Here is a 16,509-nt window from a genome sequence, read left to right as displayed (position 1 = left end):
TATTCCAATCCATCCCTTCCCTATACTTCTAGCTTAGAACGCAATTCTTTGTGTGCTTGTGTGTGTGGCGGTCAGCCTTTGACCATGACAACAAAGCCAGCTGGAGCCCACGCTCACCCTCGCAGAATATGAAGCAGCTGCTTGATGCCTCCCCAGATGCGGATTTCCACGCTGGTCTCCGGGTCCTCGCACACCTGGACCAGAATCCAGACGACGCTCCAGAGCAGCTTCAGGTGGTCTGAGTGCAGCAGGCTGAGGAGGACGGGGATCCCCTCATAGAGCTTCACCTGCTCCTTCACCTGGGGCTCGGCACAGAGGAGGCGCAACAGCTCTGCGGTCAGTCTGGAGGGCAGCAGGGGGTGCCAGGAGTTAATGCTGTCACATCTATGCTAGAGCTACCACGACTGCACAGAATATGACTCTAGCATTCCTCAAACTGTCAGTCAACACTGCAATGACCCGATGTGACCACAGACCAAAGTCAAATAGTTTCAGCACTGCTGGCCATACACTGTTCATCATAACTATTTAGCTATGCTGAGATGGTGTGAAAACAGCACAGACAATACATAAGAATTAAGGGGCATGAGGCATTACAATAAATCTTTATTTACAAAACAAACAGTGGGCCACATGTAGCCTATGGGGTGTAGTTTGCTGACCTCACTTCAAGCTACTGACCAGCAAATAGGTAATGATCACAAGCAGTGTGACTTGTATGTGCTAAAAGTAAAACATGTGTGTGTGTGTGTGTGTGTGTGTGTGTGTGTGTGTGTGTGTATGAATGAATGGAACAGTGAGTGGTTACAAAATAAGAAAGTCAAAGAAAATGTAGAAAAAAAAAACCTCTATAATGTGGGGAAATGACATATAAAGTCCTCAGTGGTATCTGGAGAATAAAATAAAAAACAGTGGTAAAGATACCAAGCTCAGCTGAGCCATGAAATATTATGATGGCAGAGGTTGCATGGAATGAACTCTGTCCTTCCATCTCACACTTTATATGCTGTCCCAGGACAGTGTCGTCCATTCCCATGGTTACAAACACCTCCCATCCCTTGGCATCATGACCTAGTCCAGGCATTGCTCATAACCTTCCGAAGTTATAGAACTCACACGTATTATGTCTAAATTCAACATTATCCTCCTCTTCAAATACGTGCTTTCTCTCATAACCAACTGGACTCGTGGCACCACAACCTTTTCAATTTTCCAAGCCGGAAGACTGAGCGTCACACAAGACACTTCCTTCACCACCCTGCCAGTGCCAATCAAGAGCCCTTTGTGTCTCGTATTTCCTGGGCAACTATGGAGAGGGATTCTCCTGAAAAACATATAACTAACTAACCCCACTGCTCCTCCTGTCCTTGTGATTCTTGATCATATGTCCTCTGTTATCCACCTCTCCAGCGTCTTCCTTCCCATACTGTTTTCTAATCCCTTTTCCTGAACCAATTTTCCAAGTTCCTCCCGTACTCAACTTTTTGTGCTGTAACATTAAAAGCATGTGTTCTTTGGCAAACAGGAACTCTTTGCCTTCTCAAACTTTCTCCACCCAAGATTCTCTCCATGCTAACAGGGGATCTCAATGGGTGCATACCTCCCACCGTCTACCCCATCTCCACATACACAGTTAGCAGAATAACCTTTCAAAAATGAATGCGATCATGCTTAGTATCTTTCTGGCAGTCCCCAGAACGCTCATATTAACAGCTGAATCTTTATTTCACACATGAATCCCATCATATCTCGACAAACATGCCCTGTTGGTTCATCTTTATAACATGGAAAATAATAGTGATTGTGTAGATCAAATGAGCAGACACTCAAAAGTTCTTGGAGCATGGTCTGACATATACATAACACTGATCAAACATTAGCTACAAATTTTATTTATTATTGACTATCTGTCTTAGCATTTTGGTACTTTTCCTCTTTCACTCCAGCTATACCCCAACATGCACATTCCTCTCACACCTCTGGATTGGAATGCCTTCTGTTTCCATTTGCTCTCTTGCTCTGCCTAGATTCAGCCTCTGTCCTTTAGAAAATCAGGCATGAACGTTCACTCACCAGGAGGTCTCTGCTCCATGTTCCCAGGGACCCCTGTGTCCATTTACCTGCAGCACTACTACGAAATCTGTGATCTGTCCATCTGTCCCCACCCTTACCCTGCACTTTTGTATGCTATTCCTCTTTGATTTTCTAATACCTGTGACAGTGTGTGACCCCTTTTATTGGTGAGTAAGTACAGATAACCAATTATGTAAATATATAGCCCCTTGTCCAAAGCTAATGCTCTTGACAAAGAACATTAAGTCAGCTTTAAAGAAGAATCTGAAAAATTACTATGGATTCAGTTTCAAGATTTCATTGCACGGGATTTTTGGTATCTATCTTGGATCTTTAGAAAATTATGACTCAACTAGATAGCAAATGTTGTAGATTGCAGCCCTATTTAAATATATCCAAATAATTATCTGGCTATAGTAATCCTCCAAACAATATGCAGCTCAAGTAGAAACAGCCCAAGGCCGGGGATTTAGCTCAGTGGTTCCGCTGCCTGGCTCACAAGCACAAGGAACGGAGTTTGATCCCTGGTACCAAAAAAACAAAACAAAACAAAAACAAAAAAAAGAAACAACCCATTTTACTCAAGATACTGTCCTAAGTGACAAGTGATCACAAAACAAGTCAGTCAGTTTCTTACTTGCCTTATGTAAAATGGATTCAGCAACCTAATCATTTAGTCCACACTTAGCCTAGAAGTATAAGGATGACCTTTGAGTTTCTTGCTCATAAAAAGTATGTAAATACACTAAATACACATTAAGCAGAAGTATAGAATTAATCATAAGATTATGTAATTGTATTCTATGCACAGATCTACAAGTAATGAAGGAAAAAATAAATCAGCAGACTTCTTGGCACTAGTTTCTTTCTATAAATTTAAACAGAAAATAACTGCCAAGCTAACTCATGATACTCAGTTAACATTGTAAATAATATAACATTATAAAACTACTAAGCATTTGCATCAAGCATAAGATAATATCTTTAGCAACCCTACCTTTTGGAAAGCAAGTCATATTCATGTAAAATCATCAATAGATTTTCTACAATGTTGAGTTCACTTATCTTCTCCCTACATTCTGGACTACAGATTTTAAAATATTAGTAAGCATTAAAAACATATTTTACTACATTAATATCTTAGCTTTCATATTGGAGGAGAGATAACCCCCCAAAATTTATTACATGCTGTTCACAAAAAACAAACAAAAAAACAATGATCTACTTATCAGCATAGAAATACATTTAGTGCTGGGATTTAGCTCAATGGAAATGCACCTGCCTCGCAAGCACAAGGTCCTGAGTTTCATCCCCAGTACCAAAAATAAATAAATAAATAAAAATACATTTAGAGCATTTCTGTTTAAAATAATGGTACCTAGGGAAGAAGGAGTTTTCTAAAGCCATTTTTAAGGTCAAAGATGTTTGAAAATGTTCTGCAAGTTAAAATGAATACCCAGCTAAGAATGAGGAAGGACGGTCAGGGAGATTTCACTGGCAAAGAAATATTATGGCAATATTGAAAGCAGCGGTAACTGAGGTTAGATGAAAAGACATGGAAAATATCTTAAATCAGCAAAGGAAAATGTTGCCTTTCTGACAGAAGTTGAAAATGATACTTTCCACTCTAGATCCTCTTTGACAGGTTAACTTATGCTTATTTTTCTGAAAATTTTAACTGAGGAGGTGACAAAGCAACTGGTCTACATTTCATCCCCCCATCTAAATTGCTATGGCAGCAGAGCTGTGAAATATATTTAAATATACTTACCTTTCTGCTAAGCTGGCCAGGGCCAGAAGGGCGCCCAATAGGACGTTAGTGTCTCGTGCACTGAGTAAATTTACTAGTGTCTGAAAAATGGGGGGGAAATTTCAATTATGTGAGTACTACAATCTCCTTTAATGGTATAATTCTTCCTTCTAAATGGAGAGGCTTAGCCTTTTAGGATTTTTTGCTTATTTTTAAAAATGTGTGTACATGTATAATTAAGAAGAAACTGCCCATACAATTTTATAGCAGCTCATTTGTTTTCTTCCGAATGTTAGCCACTAAAATTTCTTCACGACATCAAGTGTTTCTCTATAATTTTTATTAAATAGAATAAAATTATTTCTTATATTAAAGATGGGAAGGGATCTGGGGAAGGAGGGAGAAGGTAGAATGGGGAGAAAGAGGAGTAAAAATGATCGGGGTATGATATGTATATGGACCAGTCCCCCGAGATGAATGTAATTATTATGTGTTGCCAACATAGACTAATAAAAAAATTTTTATAAATGGAATCAAATTATGTATTATATTATAGCTTTGAGAATAATGAAAATGCCATTCTCTTATATCAAGCCTTATAGAGGTTCTTTTACTTTTTATTCTGTAGTCTGTGTAGAAGCTTAACCTTTAAAGAAATTTGGATAAACATCCAAAAGCACATCCAGTTCTCCAGAGAACAGGTGCCCTTTTCCTCCCTACTCAGAACTCTTGGGAGCAGCTCTTTGGAGCCATTCCTCGCCCACACAGGAAAGCGGAAGGGGCCAAATCATGTGGGGCCAGCCAGACCCCACACTCCCCTTTATTTTCTTGTACCCAAGCATTTTGCTCAGCACTTCTGATGCCCTCCCGGGGGTGGAGACTAACAGCATAGGTGTTAGTGACTGGACATGAAGAACGCACTCCGAGCCAGGCATTGTACTAAGCACTTCCTCAGTTATGAAAGTTGAAGCTTACATTTTTCTTGCAAACCAAACAAGAGGTGTTAGCACTGCAGAGTGTTCTATTTACTGTTAAAAGGGCATCACTGCTGCTCTTAAGCATCCTCCCAAGTGACATGACTCAGCTGGACATTTTCTGTTTTGTTAGTCACCTTTCCCCAAAATCTCAGCAATGCAAATCTCTTTTTTTCTACACACCATTTCAGAATACGAGCAAAACAAGTACCAACCCCAAACAGATTCTAGGTCAGAGGCGAAATTTGTGCAGTAACTTCAGAATGATGTTTTTGATTCCCATTATGTAAGTTTCCTCCCTTTATGATTTGTTTCCTCCCTTTATGACTTGTTTTTTTTTAATGAAGTTAAAAAGTTGCTACTTTTCTTATCCCTTCCTCTTTTTTCTCTCACTTTTCTTTTCTCCGTCTTCCAACGTACTTCCCAAACTTCAATTCCAGACACACCATTTTCATACTTTTTGCTACATCCACTTAGCAATGCTAATTTAAGAATGTAATGCTAATAAAGTTTTGTATGATCATCCCCTAGACCGTTGATGGCGAACCTTTTAGAGCGTTCAATGATACACCGAGCCTGCTGCAGCATGGGTGCCTTAAATTCACCACCACTGCTCTAGATCATAGGCAGAATGTGTTGTACTACAGGCAAACAAGCTCTGATGTACACCGCCAGTCACTTTCTATGACATGAGTACTTAGCTGGTTATTGTGATATGGAAATATGGACATAATAGAAAGAGCAACCATCTAAACAGTTTTACTGTAACGCAAGTCTAATCTGTTTTGATTAAACCTGCATTCATCCATGCTGAGATACATATTTGATCCATATACTATGCCATCTTATTACGTAATACAATGCCATCTTATCACTGAGGTTGCCTACATTGAACCAATTTTGAGATACAAAAAATGGCAGTTTCATGTGGTTCAATCTAACACAACCCATATGACATATGGAATTTATTTCTACGTGCACATGTACACCTTTTATCTGTTGCTTAACCTTTATTTATGTATAAACACACCCCTAGGGTCAATTGATATATTGCCAAAGTTTTTTGAGCAACATTTAAATTAAACAATGAACTCAGTTCATATTACGTGCCATAGAGCAAAAAAAAAGAAAAAAAAACCTTTATGTCCTTATCCATACTGACTCCCTAGGCTGGTGAAGAATATAAACGGGTTGATAGAGAGTCACAACTTTAGGCCAGTTCAGCAGGTCTGTGAGTCAGCAGCGTGGCCCTCAAGGCTCTGGACAGGGATGAGCAGCTGGGGCACTCGCTCGCTCGGGGCCAACTCACCTTGTGGGCTCCACTGGTGGTGACCCATTCTCTTTGGTCTCTGACGGCAGCAAGTTTTTGAAAAATATCTGTAGAGGGAGGAGGACGTGGGGAGCTTAAAGAAAGCAGTACTCATAGAAGCTGGGGTCTGCAATACCGACTGGCCAAAGAAAGGGCAAAAGGGAAACACAGACCCACAGCAGGAGCAATGCAGGGAGGAGGGCAGGGCCACTTCGTACCCCTCAAGTTCAACTGACCCTGATTTTAAAATATTACTGTGATGTGGAAATATGGACATATCAGAAACAGCAAACCTCTCCTTCCATTAAAAGCTGAACAAGTCCCTTGACTTCGTTACAAGTTCAAAGCAAGGTCTGATCTTCAGAGACCCTCTTTAGAGAGATTTCAATTTAGGAAGAGGAGAGGGGAAACCAGCAAATGGGATGAATGTGGCAAGGTTATGTAGCCAGCACAAAACAGCCGTCCTCAAAGAAAACAGCCTGGTGCCTGGGGTCTGTCACAGACTCCTGACCCAGCACCTGAGAAATGGGGTGCTAGTGCGCCTCCCTGCAAATAAACACAGGCGAGAAGTCCGCTGGCTGACATCCCGACACCGCAGGATGTCTGCAGCCCACCTGGGTGAGGGAGCAGAGGACCCCAAGAGAAAACACCAAGTATACAGGGAGTACCTCACACACAGAACCAGTGTTTGCTTGTCCCCGTCTTCACATGAGACTTTCTTTCTCTTTTCATTATTTTAATTTCTAAAGAAAAAATTTGGAGAGAATCTTTCTAATTTGTTCAGGCTGGGCTCAACCCTGCCATCCTCCTGCCTCAGCCTCCCAGAGTGCTAGGATTACAGGTGAGAGCCACCACGCCTGGCTTCCGTTTTCTTTTCACATACTCTGATAATTTTTTTTTTTTACATTCCAAATTCTATAAGGTAGGTATTACTGTTAACCAAACACTATAGGTGAAATGGAGTCTCTGATACTTTAACAGAAACAAAAGAGACAAAATATTTCTCCCAAACCAAATTTGCTTTCATGTAAGCCTTTTTTATGTGAAATAAATCAACCTTTCCAAAGTAAGAGCTGGAATCTGAAAGTATCTCTGTGTGTTTTGTCCCAGCTTATTGCAACCGGTACAAATTCTCAACACCCCAATGAGAATGGAAACATTCATAAGCGTTCACGACGTTCTCTCTTACTGTGAACACCATACTGTTTATTCGACCAAATCCCAAAGTAGGTCTGGACCCTGAGACCACACTTACACGTCATGTTGACCAGCTTGTCCACGCTGTGCTGCTCTTCTCCATAGCCAAGATACTCGTTGGTCACAATCTCCATGTACTGCAGGAAGAACCAACCAACAAGCCAATTAGAAAGGAGAGACGCCAAAATCCCCAAGTAGATAAGGTATAAGGTGGGGTGGTGTCATTCTTAAAATGACCTCTAGGTGGCACAACAGGTTCACCAATTACTACTCCTTGCTCCTGGGTTTGTAGCACTCGGGGCAGCAGGTTAGGGGTGGCCTGAAATTGAAGTGCGGACCGTGTAAAAGTTGTATAAACTCTCTAAAGTCCCCAAAGGAATTGTAACTGAGTAAGTCTGTGGTGCAATTTAATAGCTAAATACAAAATATACAATACATGGTACAGAAGTTTAACTCTTCAATGTATGTTTTTGTAGAGTTTTCATAACATATTGCAAATACTTTCTTAATCTTATGTTGTATAATATCCAAAATTATGCCTAACCAGCGTAAAGTCAGGTATCAGTAAGAATAAAATGAAGTCATTATAATTCCTCACTGTCGATAACTGATTATAATAAGAAATAGGTTAGAAAAACCCCATAGAATTTCTGACACTGTAACAGAAGTTAAAGTGGACAAGAAGAAAGTTTACAACATCATCTTACAAAATAGGGCCTCATTAAATGAGGTCAGCCTCCTGTCGGTTACGGTTCTTAAAAACAAAATTTAGAAATGAATCCATTCTCGGGAAAGAGGATAAAATAGATTTAACATTGACCTGTCATTCAACTCAAGCTTCCCATTAGTAACTCAGAATGAGTTTGAGCATCTCAGGTTTGCTGCACAGGTCATTCTTCGTGTACACACTATGGGTGTTAGACAGTGAGCGGTTACAACACAGCAACGCGTATTATTGTATTAACCCAAATCATTGCGTTGCTCAGGAGAAAGATAGATGATAGACGGATAGATAGATAGACAGATGATCAATCGATCTCCATCTAGGTACCCTCCGTCAGAAAACTAAAGAAGCTAAGATCATTCCTTACTTCGTGTGTTTATTAATATTTTAATAGCACGGTAATTAATTCTATTTGAAACATGCTTTAACCATCTTCATAACATTTTCTCCCACCATGTGGAAGGTAGAGTTCTGAGGACTGCCAGCCAATGCCTACTCCTCGTCTTTACTGACCACAGACATAGGACTTTTATAGGACATTTTAGCTTCGAAAGGCTGAGGGAAATGTGCCCAATTACCCAGAACAAAATGTGATGGGTTCCTCCCCGCTCCGCGAGTGTCATGCTTCGGGCCCGTACTTATCCCCTCACCACCACCCGGCCTGGGGAAGCAGCACGTGAGAAAGTCGTTTCGTGCCCCGCACTTATTCCACCCTTGCCCCGGTCCCAGCACAGAAAGAAGAGGCAGCCCAGCCACCACAAAACAGATCTTACCTGAGCCAGGTTCTCAATCCCACCCAAATTATGGAGAATTTCCTAGGAAAATAAAAACAACGGAATATAGGTAAAGGATGAGGGAGGAGAGGACGCAGGTCTCACATGCAACTTCTGGTGCTAGGTCAGAGATTTATGACTACCTCCTGAAGTTCTACGTTCTAACATAAGTATGGAAGTTGTCAAGGTTGTCATTTACACGGCATTTAGGGTAAACTGTTAAATAGGAAAGCCAGATTGAGATGAAGACAATGAATATGTGCTTAGAAATGCAGCCTGTATCCTGATTCTTTGTTCTTCCTCCTGTTGTTAAGTGTTAGATTGGGAAGAGGTGTTAGAAACTATTTCATCCAACCTTGTCATATCACACTTGAGAAAAATGAAGGGTCATGCAGAAAGGTCATGCATAGGACATCATCCACCTCCCACGACCTTTTTCTTGGTCTCTACCAGGTGTGGCCCATGAAGGGGCAGCATCCTAGTCAGACCCTCACCACCCTCTCCTACCCACTCAGGCCGCTCAGTCACACTCTGAACTTCAGCAAGGTTCCCAGTTCATTTGCACACACAGTAAACTTTTAGAAGAACTACTCTAATAGAATACGGGGCCTCTTACAGTTAGTAGGCTAATGGTCTTGTGAAACCCATACTCTGATCAAATATGAGGATAGTCTTCCCACAACACCTTCTGATATGGAGCTTTTCATCCGACTCCCCCAGTGGGTGACTTTTTTTTAGCGGGGGGTTCTGGGAATCAAACTCAGGACCTTGCACTTGTGAGGTAGGTAAGGTGCTACTGAGTTAAATCCCCAGCCCAAGTAAATTTCTGAAACTGCCATTAAAGTGCTAACCAGGGAAAAGGACACACTGGACTTTGGAGTTGTGAAGGGGACGGTAAGCAAGTATCTGTGCTTGTGTTCTCCACACTGGCATCTACCTGCGGGCAAACGTGTTTGCTAGTGGCCCTAACCCACTTAATGAAACCGGTAGCTTTCTTCTTACATAACATGTACAAAAGGAAGTTATTTTAAATGTAAACATTAACCACGATTTCAGTTCTGCAAAATGCACAAGTATGAAGGAAAACACTTTGTTCCACTGTGGGTGCAAACTGGGGAAACGCCACAGGTTTTCAAGGCTTCTTAAGGCCCATGTTTCCTTACACTGTGTAAAGTGAATCTGGAAGCACTGAACATACGCATGTTTAAATTAAGCTTAAAGGAACATGTGTAGCTCAATCAAAAATAGGTCCGTGACTGTGTGCTAATTTGAAGCCTCATCAACACCATTCACTCCATGAAAGTTATAATTAAAGGACATAAGGACAGTGCACACGTTATCTCTAGTGATGGCACAGCATACCTTTGAGTGATGTCATTTCAAATAAAAATAGCATTTAAGACCATGTATATTTATTCAATACCTTTTTTCATTCCTGTTATGTAAAGCCCTGGGTTAGGTCTGGTAAGGACACAAGCATGTAGAGGACAGGGACCTGTGTCGCTAAACTTGAGGCAAGCATGAAGGTGATACACAAATAAGAAGAAGTTACAAGAAACCTAGGCAGGAAGCATGATGACGCCCTAGAGGGGGGAATACATCACCTCCTCCTGAGCGTGGTGGAGTTGAGATTGGGAGAACAGAAAGACTTGTTAAATAAAGATGAGGGATGAGGTAAAAATTAAGGAGACTGCAAGCAAAGAGAAAGTAGGCTTAAAAGTGCACGGAAGTTGTATAGGAAAACATCAAGATGCCCCTTCTCTCTGAAATAAGCAGTTTTGTAACTCCATGAATGGAACTGAGGAGTATGTTAGAAAATTAGAGTGGGATAAAACTGTGCAAGTAGTTAGATAAGAGCCTCGATTCCAACCTTTTCCAGAAGACCATGAGACCCAGTGAAATTGTGTAAGCAAAAACCATCCAGAACCAGCTGTATGGGCCTTCCCTCTAGTCTTAAAATGAAGTGGATGGGGTAATGTCAATGGGGAGCCTGACGGGGAGTCAGCGGCAGGGCAGATGAGCGTGGAGAGGCAGGGGCTGTCTTAAGTGATATGGTCAGGCAGCCAGTGAGCCGGAAGAAGTCAGCCTGGGGACAACGATGTGATTCATAGACACAGGATGATGGGCTGGGTGAGGGGAAAGGCAATGCTGCACATACTGAGGTGGTGATGGGATATCTAGGTAAAAAAAAAAAAGTACAGCCGGGCATGGAAAGGAGGTGAGGATGAAAGATTAAAATTTAAGGTCTTTCACATGTAGGAAATTCATATTTGAAACATAAGAGTGGGAAGTCACCAAGGGAGGCTTGCTGCAATGATTAATCGTGCTCATTGTCACTTTCAAGTGTTTACCATCAAGATATTTATGCATCCAATAATATTCATGGAATAAGACCAAGTCAAGGTTTTCTAAACTATGTCTTAGAAATAGTCAAAAAAGATGAGTTTTATGGTCACACCAGCTGGGGAAAGGCTAGGTCAATCAGACTTTAACAACTTCTCTATCTCAGGTCTCCTCTGAGCCTTGAGCATGCTGAGATCCACTCTCAGTCTCCAAGGAGACAACCAGGGTGCAGCTTTTCCCAAATCCCCTTAACCAAAGCACACTGCTTTTCCCAGAACTTAGTGCTCTTGTAAAACACAGTTGAAGAAGTGCTGCTATGAGGTAAAGGAACAGGAAAGAGGCTTTCTCATTTGGAGAATTTTGTTTTTTGGTTTTCTTTGTTGTGTTTTGAGGAAAGGTCTCACTATGTAGTTAAGACTGACCTGAAACTCACTATGTAGCCCAGGCTGGTCTCGAACTCACAGCGATCCTCCTCCCTCAGCCTGCCAAGTGCTGGGACTACAGGTATGTGCCACCACACCCGGCTCATTTGGAGAAATTTTATTGTTGGGTGCTCAAGAATATAATTTGCATCCAGGAAATGAACACTTAACCTGAGTGTTCCTATGAAGAGTGGATCCAGACTGCTCCTGGACTCATGGTTTTCCTTGTATTTCATTTGGCTGTATCAATGAGTTGCTCTAACTTGAGAGTGTAAACTAGAGAAAACCATGACTACAAGATATGCATACACCTGGGCTTAACAGTGCTGGTTACTGATCAGAAAAGCAAACAGGACTGACTGTTTCGATGGCAGCAATGCCTCCTGTGTGTCCTTTCAGATGCACAGGCCAGAGGGTCTAGAAAGATTGGTTTCTAGACTTTGGAGCCTGCTGACCTGGAGAAAGTCCCTAGTGAATTGTGCACATGGCCCTGGCTCAGCTTACTCCTTGAGTTTTTCATTTATTAAAAAGAATCCAAGCAGGGAGTGGGAACATAAGCCTGTGATCGCAGTCCTCCATAGGAAGAGGGAATAGAATGGCAGTGAGCTCGAGGCCAGCCTGGGCTACATACTGAGGTCAAGGTCAGCCTGAACAACATAGTGAGAGCCTGGCTCAAACAGACAAATAAATAATCCATCCAATAAGATGATACTGGTTTTAAAAAAAAAAATCACAAAACAGATCTTACTGTACCAGTATGGGCACTGCTTGTTCACCACTATTTAACCATAATGAAAAATGTCATCTCCACTGATGTGCCCTTGTCCTAAGCCTACTCAGCAACTAGTCAATTAACAGTGAGCACACTGCAGTGCACCCTTAACACTGAGTTGCTAACATGACCATTTCACCCTTCCCTTTAAACCATGCCACTTATTCCCTGGTCTTGATTTTTATCATTCTCACCCGGTCACTGGACTGGGCTTCACTATTCTTTTTAAAGATAGTAGTAGACGTTCTTCCACAAAACCTTGGGTTTGTAGATGGATGAGTAAAAAGGAAAAATGAGAGATGTTTCTTAAGTCTCCTGCTTTGGAATCTGAAGGAAAGATGATGCCGTTGAAAGAATCAGGAATCGTATCTGAGAGGGATTGAAGGGAGGGGAAAGGATTGGGGGAAAAGAAGAATCAAGATTATCGTATACAGGTACAAATTCTCTATGATGAATGTGATTATTAGGTATATCTAAACTATATTTATACAATTAATTTAAAAGGAGGAGCTGTATCTGAAGGTTCGTGGATGAGAAAAAGAACTGAAGAATTTCATGTTTCAAAAGCTACTGAGTATAATATGCTACAATAATGCTTCCCAAACTTTTCCTCAGAACCTTTTTACGCTCTTAACAATGACTGAGAACCCCAAAGAGATTGTGTTCATGAATTATATCTATTTATATTTACCATACTAAAATGAAAAGCAAGCAGATTTTAAAGCACAAGAATGCTCAAGCACATGTCCCGTGAGCAGTCAGAGCCCTGAGATCATCACACACTGTGCAGCCTCTGAAAATCCCACTGCACCCTTGGACAGGGAAGGTGGGGAAAGGGCTGATAACATCTTAGCTTTATTTGGGAGGTAGGCTGGACTTTGTAAGACCCCGAAAGGGTCTTAAAGATCTGTAAGCTGTGTAGAGGCCACACTTTGAGAATCGCTATGCTACTGTGTCACTGAGGCAGAAACGTCTCCCTGGGAATTTGGAAAAGCATGAGGCTAATAATACGACCTTGTAAACAAAGAACAAAATAATGATAACTGAAGGAGGTATCTTCGAAGATACAGGCAAAGGAAGATTAATACATAGGGAGACAAGATTTAAAACAGGAGCAGTTAAGTAACACATCCCAAAATACTAAGTAAGAACTTGAGGCTTGCAAAATGAGAAAATGTGATAAGATATCTCCACTAAAGTGGTTAGAAAATGTCAAGACCAAAAAAAATCTACTTAGTCCAACTGTCTTTTATTTCTAATGCAATCGAAGTTTTGCAGATTTACAGATGTTCTTTTTCTTTGCGAAAAGCTATGTGCTATGGCTTCATTGTATTGGGTATGGGTGAACATTTGCCAGGCTTGGGACTCCAGCTGTGCCTGAGAATCTGAGTACATACATCTTCCATTCATTCTGAAAAATGCCAAGTGGTCATATCTTCAACAACAGTGTTACAATGGCCGTTACACATGGACGGAAACCTCTGTGTACTACCCGCAAAGGTCCAGTCTGCAAACCATCAAGTGGGGCCTCTAAATCAGGAAGTGAGAACTGAAGCAGAGTACAGTGCATGTGAGTCAAGTGGCCTTAGAGAGATCCCTGCACGTAGGGATCAGTGTGCCGGTTATGAAATATGTGAGTCCTGACAGAAAGAAAGTAGATTCATGAGACAGAGCTGAGGTTTTAAGAAATGTAAAAAAAGCAGGAAAGAAAAAGGCCTGAATGGATGGCCAGGACAAGAAAATTATATTTTTATTTTAAAAAACGGAAAGGGAGCCACTGATACCACCAGAAAGAAAATAAGTAGAAGGAGGAAACTTGGCGAGGAAAATGAGTATTACTTCTGAAATAAGAAGGAAGTAAGGTTGCAAAATAATCCCACTATTTCAAAGAACAAAGAAGAGAGCACAAGAGAGTTCCCACTGGGATGGCTTCAGGCTTCTATAAAACTGATGATGAAATAATTTTATGAGAATGACGGGGCAAGAGGGGGCTTGGGTGTGAGAAGTGGAGATGGGTTAGGAATGGCCACTATAGTCCCTACACTACTGATTCCCTAAGAGAGCAAATGGATGTGTAGCAATAGCAAAAACTTGCTGAAATCCACAGCCATAAGTTGTAGTAAACCCCAGCATAGCTTTATGACTTCAGCCAACAGTTCTTGGCAACTGAAGATGTTATACAAACTGCCTGAGCACATGTTCTTCTGTGTGGGAAGAATGCCAGGGAGGAGAGGTTCAGAGAGGATCCCCTTCTATGGAAAGAAAGACTGGCAACTGGGGAGACTAGTTTAATTTGTATTTGCTGGCAAAATCTCATAAAGTGATCACTGCATTCTTTCCTTTACAGAGCAGTACAACCAACCCTCTTGTAACCCATCAAGGACAAGATAAAGGAAAGCAGTGCTTCAGAGAGGAGATCGGCAGACTATGACTCCATTATCACCAACGTACTTAACAAACAAACTGTGCTAAGGTAAGTATTTTGCTAACTTTTGTGAGTCAGAAACTGGATCTTCTTTCCTGAATACTTTTATGAATATCACACATGTCATGTTTTCCTCTAAACTGAGACATGTTACAGGGTAAAAGAGGGTGCTACTGTTTCTGAGGTGGGAGTGATGAGCACATACTGCTACTGATCCAGGGAAAATGGAACAAACAGTCTACGTGTACACCACACAGAATTGCAGAAAGCATCTCAGACATGCATGGAACACACTAATCTGTGTGGCTAGCCATGGAGAAAAGAGATGCTAACAGAACTGCTAAATTACAATACAACTTCTACGTGGGTTTCTGAAGTCCTCTGGACCTTCTGATCTTTGAGGGATGCTATTACTAGTTCCTGCTGGTAGAAATGCTTGCTGGCTACATTCTTAGCAATCCTGCTGACCTTACTATTCAGCCCATGTCTTCTTAACTGTTTCTTTGGCTTTGTCTCCTCTAGACTCAAAGCTATATGCATACCCACGATGACAGTGCCTGGCGCCTATCGAGGGCCTTTAGCTAGGCCCTCTGTGGAGTCACTCTGACTGCTGATCCCTACTACAGCCTTCTTCAGCCGGAAGTGGCCAGAATGGTCTTCACCTCTTGCCCCTCACGGCAGTTAGGGGAACTTCTTCAGAGGGAGGGATATTGCAGATAGGCAAGTTCATTAGATATCTTGTAGGCAGTTAGGCAGGGCAGGTCTTCAAGGAACCAACATGGAGGACAATCTAGACACATTCATTGAAGACTTGCATTGTAAAAGAGGATAAACTACCACACTCACCCCTAAGGGTGAATAGCTGGTACCAAAACATTTTTTTAAGTGACATAGTTAGGAAAGATAATTACTGGGGTGATGAAAGAAATCATATTCTGACTTAAATAAGAATTTATAAAAAAAAATTGAATCCACAACCAAAGATCTGAGCTTCCTAATGACTTCCTCATCTTAGGGAAGAAAAAAAACCTGTAAAAACTATAGAAATATGTGTATCATGAAAGCACTCTTGATATATTTAACACTGGAAAGTAGAAACAATGATTAAAAAGCAATCGTGAGGCTCTCTCAGACTGTGGTACCCTGACTAGCAGTTTCATCACCCCCTAGGAACTTAGAAAAATACATATATTCAACCTTACCACCAAACTACCCAATCAGAGACTCTGAGGTAGAGCTACAGCAATCATTTAAGTTCTTCAGATGTTTCTGATATATGATAAAGTTGAAAAACAGCTGCTTTATGAAACCAGCTATCTACCAGCTAGGACTGGAAACAATCACTTTCTGGTCAGGTGAAGTGTTAAGTTTCTGAGCCTCACAACTTAAGTGATAAGTGTCTGCAACTCAAAGTGTGAGCCACAGATTTCTGGAAAACTCAGCATCTCTGGGAAGTTTGTTACGAATGAAGAACTTTGGGCTTTAATTTACACCTATGGAGCCAGAATCCGCATGTACAAGATCTGCAGGTGATTCTTGTGCACAGGAAAGTTTGAGAGGCAGCATGTTTAGCTAAATAGTGAGAAAAGGAAGAGATTCTGGACCTTAATACCCTGTTCTGAGAGAAATGGGAAGGAGGCCCCCTGCTCATCTCTAGCTGAGAGCTGCAGTCTGGAGGTCAGGAAGGGGATGGACTCTAGAACAGCCACTAACACTGTAGCCCTGCTTGTCACAAGGGCGGCTTCTG

The 16,509-nt window shown here is 41.4% G+C and overlaps 1 protein-coding gene across 4 annotated transcripts in view; it reads right to left on the bottom strand.

Moving 5' to 3' along the window:
• Window positions 1–16,509, bottom strand: part of Nek10 (NIMA related kinase 10) — a 237,548-nt gene that overhangs the window by 183,886 nt on the left and 37,153 nt on the right. For all 4 annotated transcript variants that reach the window (XM_010638285.3, XM_010638286.3, XM_010638287.3 and 1 more), the window contains exons 7-12: window positions 8,801–8,842; window positions 7,362–7,440; window positions 6,107–6,174; window positions 3,845–3,924; window positions 3,071–3,157; window positions 118–342 (exon numbers count right to left, since the gene is read on the bottom strand). In XM_010638285.3, coding sequence (XP_010636587.1) covers window positions 118–342; window positions 3,071–3,157; window positions 3,845–3,924; window positions 6,107–6,174; window positions 7,362–7,440; window positions 8,801–8,842 — 581 coding nt within the window. The remainder of the gene's footprint in view (window positions 1–117; window positions 343–3,070; window positions 3,158–3,844; window positions 3,925–6,106; window positions 6,175–7,361; window positions 7,441–8,800; window positions 8,843–16,509) is intronic.

This window comes from Fukomys damarensis, unplaced genomic scaffold, assembly GCF_012274545.1.
Source record: "Fukomys damarensis isolate Sample0158 unplaced genomic scaffold, DMR_v1.0_HiC HiC_scaffold_28, whole genome shotgun sequence".
Lineage (NCBI taxonomy): Eukaryota > Metazoa > Chordata > Mammalia > Rodentia > Bathyergidae > Fukomys > Fukomys damarensis.
The sequence above is the reverse complement of the archived record's forward strand: the minus strand, read 5'-3'. Positions and strand labels throughout refer to the sequence as shown.